Here is a 7,002-nt window from a genome sequence, read left to right as displayed (position 1 = left end):
CCGTGTCCCCTTTCAGCACTCACGTGCATACCCGGACGGTGTAGGGCTAGACGTGGACGGGAAAACGCTCGCCGTGCACCCGTAAGTGGTCGATGCACGGCTTGAGAACCCACCGTTCGAGTCGGCTGCGGCCCACACCCTCGTTTTCGACTACCGCAAGCTGATGACACCCGACTTTGACGAGTACTGCACAGTGCGCACCGCTCTCCCGCCCGCACATGACGACTGGGGCTGGTGCGCGGCGCTCCCGGATCGTATGCAGGAGGAGGACCGGCGGACGAGCCTGAACGCGTGGCAGGAGAACGTCTGGGACCAGTGGAGGGTGTGCCGCGTGGTGCGATCCCTGGGCCCGCGGTGTGCCCCTTGGTGCTGGCCTCAAGTTCAGGTGAGTTTCCTCGCATTCTGTGTGCTCTTTCGGTGCTCACGCGCACACACGGACGGTGTAGGACCCGGACCCGGACCCGGACCCGGACGGGCACACACTCGCGTGCACTCGTACGCGTTCGATGCACGGCTGGAGAACCGCCGTTCTTGGCCGCAGCCCATGCTTTATCTACCTGCACCCTTCATGAACACGACGCGTCCCGGCAGGTCGCCTTGCAGCGCGCCCCCCTTCTGCGCAACGGAGCGCGTGCTCAAGGGTGCGTCTCCATTCACAACGAAGTGCGCGAAATCAAGGGCGTGGACCAGGACACGATGATGCAGAATGCGAACGTAACGGCCGAGCAGGGGCTGCGTGTGCTCATGCTCGCGGGGCGTGAGTGGACGGGGTCCACGGAGGGCGTTGAGTGCGCGGAGGTGGAGAAGGACACGTTCTACGGGCTCATCGGGATCTATGGCTCTTCTAGTGAGTTTCTTCTTGGTTTGTGCGCATCGTGTATGGTTACTGACCGAGGACGTTATGGCCAGAGTCTGCGGCCGCGGTGGAGGACTACAAGTGGTCGGGGATTATGGTGCACATGCTCGCGGGCGACCACCTGACTGCAATTACATGCAAGATCAGGATCATCGCCCACGGCGGCCTTGCGAAGCTTCCTAAGGGCACGGTGGTGGCCGCCTCCGAGTTTGATAGGCTCTCTGACAAGGAGGTGGACCAAATGGAGGAGCTGCCACGCGCCATTGGACGGTGCTCGCTGGAGACGAAGGTGCACCCGGTCTCGAGCGAGGACGACGAAGATCCGCTTGCGCTGTGCCGCGCTCTCCGCCTGAGCCCACGCCTCCAGCACGCGTGCGTCCGCTGCCATGATGTCTACGAGCGCGGACCATTTATTAGATGTATTATAAGTCTACGGGTCGCCACGGGTCACCAGGGGTTTACCCTGCGGGTGCACGGGTCAGCCGAGCATGACCCGGACCCGGACCCGTCGGACCCGACCCGCCAACCCGCACGGGTGGCCACCACCCGTGGTGATCACTACGGGCGCGGCACCCCCTACGGGAAAGCGCGCCCCGCAGGGGCGCGCGCGCGAAGTGGACGCACCCCTCGCAAACGCGCGCGAGGTGGACGCACCCATCGCAAACGCGCGCGAGGTGGACGCACCCCTCGCAAACGCGCGCGAGACGGCGCGCGTGAAGGGTGTGCGTACGTGCAGCGCGACAAGGGTATTGGGCTTCGCGCGCGTGCGCATGCTCGTTTGCGCCGAGAAATGAAGCAAATGAAGCGGGGGATGGACGCGCAGTACATAGGGTGCCGGTTTTCGAAAAGCAGCCCGCGGGCGCTGCCGGGGGGCGGGTTTCGAAAAGGGATGGGCTAGGGAGGCGCAGGCGTTGGGAGGCTTTTCGAAAATGTTGATGGGCCATGGCCGTTAGGGGAGGCAATGAAAGTAGGGCTTATAATCACGTAGCCCGGACAGAACAATAAGTGATGGTGGCCCAGCGGTCTACGCTGGGCGCATATTTATGCATCAAGTTCCGAGAGGTGTCTTGGATCGACTCCGACTTGAGGATTATTTTCATGAGGCGCCCAGCCGCCGGGACGCGAATGGCACGACGCCCATTTGCCGTGCCTACCCGATTTGGTAATAGCACTCTGCCAAAGGATCCCATGAATGGGGTTCATGGTATTTCTAATACGTACACTGCTACGTACGTGTCTGGCACATACACAAGTCGCTAATCCTCTCACCCCACTCCTTTGATAGTCACAAAATCACTCGTTCAGTCGTTCTTTGCCTTGTTATATCGTATCTATCGTTAATCTGGACAATCACAACGTGTTTACCAGCTAAAGAGCACACCTGCAAGCCCGCTGGCGACCTTCAGGTGCTGTCCCGCATCGGAACTGAGTGTCCTTACGGTCCTGAGAGTTTTCGAACCCGTCCGGCACCCAGTACTTAACACGGTCATTAGTAGTACTTGAAAATCGCAGTCCTTAGCTCCTGATCCACCCCTGAAACAGCTCTGAACGCCCTGGATGCACTGGGTAAGTACCGTTAATGGCTGTGCAGGTTTTTCTGATGTTCTCTTGGGTGAGCTTTGGCTCGCGCGCGATGAACATGGCTTCGTTGGCGCAAACGACGGCGAACTCGAGGACGGCGTTGGCGAGCCGCTGCTGAGGGAGTGAATCCTTCCCGGTGTCTTCGATCTTCCTGAAGGAACGCAGCATGCAATGCGCATCAATGAGGGTGTCGAGGTTCATGTTGGGAGGATGAGGAAAGGGGCGAGCACTGGCAGAGCACGATTTGCCGTGTACCCTGGCGCCATGGTCGTAATGGTCTGTGGACAGAGTGCAACCGGTCAGCGAACGGCCGACCTTGGTCGGGGGACAGGCACTGACTGATCGTCTGTGATCCAGCTCCTGCACTTGATTGGCCGTCACAGGTCGAGAGACGATCCTCCTCCTTTCACGCGGACAGGATCGATCTCAGCAGACGGAGACGATCTGCAGGCGTTGAGCCGACGATACTCGACCAGCTGCCGATCGGTTTCCGTCGGCCCGGATCAGCTTTGTCGGATTTTCCCCGGTTTCGTGATGTACTTGGCCTGTCACGCACCAAGGCCCGGTTCGAATAATTCGAAATGGTACAGTATAGACACTCCCAGGACTTCAGCCACGTCGACCCGCGACCAGCCTTGAACCGACCGCAAGTAGATCGCACCAGCCTTGAAGCTTGATATCTCGCGAGACTTAGCACCCAGGCATGATGAGATGTGAAGCAGAGACAAAAGGAATGGAGCGGAGGGCGCAAAACCGCTGCAGACGATGAGGACGATTTTTTCTATTTTTTCGATTTTCTCGTGTGCGTTCGTGCAGCTCGCGTGTGATGCGAGCTCGCGTATCATCGGAGTTGGTCGGGCAATCATTTCGGAAAAAGCTGTAAAGTTCGCCGCCTCTACGCCGTGATGACCATATGTAGACTACTCCGGGATGCTGCTTTGCGCCTCTCCGCTTCGTTCTCTTCTTTCTCTCTCGCGGACAGGTGTTTCAAACCCAGGGTGTACAGCGAGGTTCAAGGGCTCACCTCGACGTACAAAATCGACGATTAGTTCGACGACCAGCCTTGGGCCCGCCAATCCAAATTCACCCACACAACGGTATGGTTCTCTCCTTCGCCCTCGTATCCCAGGGGTTCCTCTAAAGTCTCCCAAGATGAACCATCCTACGGGCCTCCTCTCTCTCAACGATGACGTCCTCCTCGCGACTTTCTCCTTCCTGGACTCCAGGGCGGCTCTGGCCACAGCTTCCACATCCAAAAGCGCCTACAGACTCGCCATCTCTTTCGTCTTCGTCGACCTATCCTGGGGTGGAGCATTCAATGTGGATAAAGGGGATGGCTCCGAGTCGCTCGCCCTTTCGCGCTACATGTGCGCACCCGAACCTTTGACCCAAGTAGTACCCCGCGTCCAGCATCTCCGCCATTTCACCCTCGGTTTCGACACACGCAAAGTTGATCTTCCTCCTCTTCGTATCATCCTTTCTCAGGCATTCAACCTCCGCACCATTCGAATCCGGCACTTCGAGTCCTTCATCGAAGACTGCGACGGGCTTGTCATCAAAGCGATCGGTGCGATGCACCACCTCGAGCAGGCCGAATTCCAACAAAGCGGCCCTGAAACGGTCTCCGCTCTGCCAAACTTGCTGTCCAGCCAGAAGCTTACCTCTTTGACACTGGTTTTCGACCAAGACTACTACGAGGATGACTTCGTTGGCCTCCCCGCTCTCTTGTCGGGCCTTTCCTCGGCCCCGAGCATACGGACTCTGATCATCTCATTCAACCACATCGCCAATGTGCCACTGATGCGTACCTCCTACGATTTTGCTCTTGCCTCAATTCGTGACCTTACCGTCGCCTCCTACCCAGGCCCAGTCTCCGCACACATCATCACGCTCTGTCCCAACATCGACACACTGTCACTCATGCTCTATGCCGGGAATAATCCTCCCGCTACGCTCTCTATGTCTGCGGAGGATCGATGGCCCGCACGACTGAAAAAGCTCGATCTTCCGTACCGCATCACTATCGCGGAAGACACCGTCCAACGCATCAAGCCCGTCCACTGCTTATCTTTCGGCGAGGAGAAACCGATCCGCCGCGGAGAAACCTTCCTCCCGCTCCTCAAGACCTTCCGCCCCACCGCTCTCGAGCTCCATACGAAAAGCGATCTCGCAGAACCGGGCCAAATGTGGGACGATCTGCGCGGCGCGGCGCCGCAGCTCCGCTCTCTCTCGATCGTCGTGAAAGCTCAATGTGGCGAATACAACGCGCGCGGATACGTGGTACGTCCTGTCCCCATCCTCCTCCGCCCAGCTTGCCGATCCTCCCGCGAACACAGGATCCGCTCATCGCCGCCCTCCGATCGACCTCGCTCGTTCACCTTTCCCTCCGCTTCCCGCCCACCGGCCGGTACTCGGAATTTCCGAGTATGGCCGAAGTCGACAGCCTCTGTGCCGCGGAGATCCGCCGTGTCGAGACGCTCCGACAGCTGCCCGTGCGGCTCTCCGAGGACGTCCCGTCGCTCCGCCTCTTCGCACTCTCGTGGTGCAAGCCCGGAACCATGCTACTCCGCGGTCCGGGTAGGCCAGAGCTGACCGCAGAGATTGGGCGCGAGGAGGAGATCCGGCGGCGGGGGGACCGGACAGCGAGTTTCTCAACGCGCCGATGCGGAAAATAAGGGAACTCCGGGCAGAGATCGCGCGCGACAAGCGGTGGTGGTGGATCGAGGGTGAGGGGGCGGCGCGGACGCCGGTCGAGATTTGGCGGGAGGACGGGGAGCGGGCGCTGGACTTGATCAAACGCGCAGACTTCGATCCTAAGAAGGGTCTCGATGGTGATTTCTTTAGTGCTGGACTCGTTTGTGCGATCGCTGATTGGCCTTGTTCGTAGGATTTTACTCGGACAAGTGTCGCTACGAGCGGTAGGCTGGATGGAGGCTGTATTTGGTCACCATGCGTATGCGAATGGAAAAGAGACTAAAGGGAGCTTCTTGCCACCTTCACGGTTGCCTCGATAGACCGCATAATCGAGAGCCAGGTCCCACACTTCCAAGATGACGATGTAAAGCTCGATGCCGTGTACCAGAACCGGAACCGGACTGTAACCCACGACCGCGGCTTGCTAACTCGAATATCACAAGACATGTTGTTGCTTATGCGCGCCTCAGTTCGCTGCTTCAAATGATCATCGCCACTTATTACACTTGATTGTCAGCACCACTGTCACCATGCACTCCGTGCCGGTCAAATACATGCGAGACAATGGGACCCACGAATCGTCGCCCAACTCCACGTCGACCTTCCTGGACCAGGAAAACCTCAAGTGGACTTGAACCGATCAGCGAGACGGGAAGCGCACGGCGTTGCAAAGGCATTGGCAGCCTGGAGTCGGGAGAATATTTGGAAGAGAGCGTCTTCGTCGACGGTGCCTGGGGCGAACTCGGGCTGCGGAATGCAAGAGACGTGCTGAGGCCTGAGGAGTCGGTCCATAGCACGATGTGACAGAGAACGTACCGCAGCCGTCCTCCACCATGGTCCACCACCCTCCGAGCTTTCCGTAGCGTCACCAATCTCCACCCTCCCTCACCCACCACTCGTTGCAGCCCTGTGTGGCGACGCAATAGTTCCGCGGACGGGGAGTAACGGCGCAGATGTATTCAGAAAGAAACAGTGTGGATGTCCCGTGCTGTTTGCTCTTGGATAAACGAATGGCGGTGGCAAGTACGAGGAGACGACACAACGACCCAGGGCAAGCACACGCACTGGAAGGAACAGCGATTTTCGCTCCTATGTATGAGCGCGGCGGCCATATGCATGATCTCCGGGTGCCGGCGAAGCGACACAAGCGACGGATTCTCTCTTCCAAGGCCGGAGATCGACAAGGTGAGACGTTGGAACTCGCTGGATCGGTGCTTGAGACGGTGAGCAAGCCGGAAGGCAAACCCTCGTGTGAGTGCGCGACGGGCCCGTTTGCGGGGGATTCATTTCCTCGGCGAAGGATGAATGGATGCGGCAGAGCAGGATCATTTGTTCCAGAGAGTGTACGGAAGACGAAGCTGAGATAGAACTGAAGTAGAAGGAGAAGGAGAGGTCGTGGAGGGCAGGTGGCGCCTGCCATGAGTTGCTGACAGCACGCCGAGATCATGATGGCGCTTGTGCCTCTCCGCCATCCCCTTCATTCCCTTCATTCCTTTTCACGTACAAAAGTCTCAAACCCAGGCTGTTAGGCGCCGTAGCAAGGTCTCCAGGATCTCACAACGACCAAGCTCGGACGTACAAATCCCGAGACGAGCAGCCCGGCCTGCTGAGTCTTGTTCGACTTCGGCTCGCTCATCACGGTCCGTTCTCGTCCTCGTCCTCGTAGTTCCAGAGGTTCATCTAAAGTATCCCAAGATGAACCACCCTTCGGGCCTCCTCTCTCTCAACGATGACGTCCTTCTCGCGACTTTCTCCTTCCTGGACTCCAGGGCGGCTCTGGCCACAGCTGCCGCCTCCAAACGCGCCTACAGACTCACCATCTCTCGCGTCTTCGCCGATATCTTCTTTGATAGAAAATTCGATACGGATAA

The 7,002-nt window shown here is 58.6% G+C and overlaps 1 protein-coding gene across 1 annotated transcript; it reads left to right on the top strand.

The window, feature by feature from the left end:
- Positions 1–962: 962 nt before the first annotated feature.
- BXZ73DRAFT_13038 (uncharacterized protein) lies at positions 963–1,163 on the top strand (the record flags this gene model as incomplete). Its single annotated transcript, XM_048017476.1, has 1 exon — positions 963–1,163. A coding segment is annotated over one exon (201 nt), but the record flags the coding sequence as incomplete, so codon positions are not given.
- Between the last annotated feature and the right edge of the window lie 5,839 nt (positions 1,164–7,002).

This window comes from Epithele typhae, assembly GCF_022376455.1.
Source record: "Epithele typhae strain CBS 203.58 chromosome Unknown BXZ73scaffold_254, whole genome shotgun sequence".
NCBI classification, from domain to species: Eukaryota; Fungi; Basidiomycota; class Agaricomycetes; order Polyporales; family Epitheliaceae; genus Epithele; species Epithele typhae.
The sequence above is the reverse complement of the archived record's forward strand: the minus strand, read 5'-3'. Positions and strand labels throughout refer to the sequence as shown.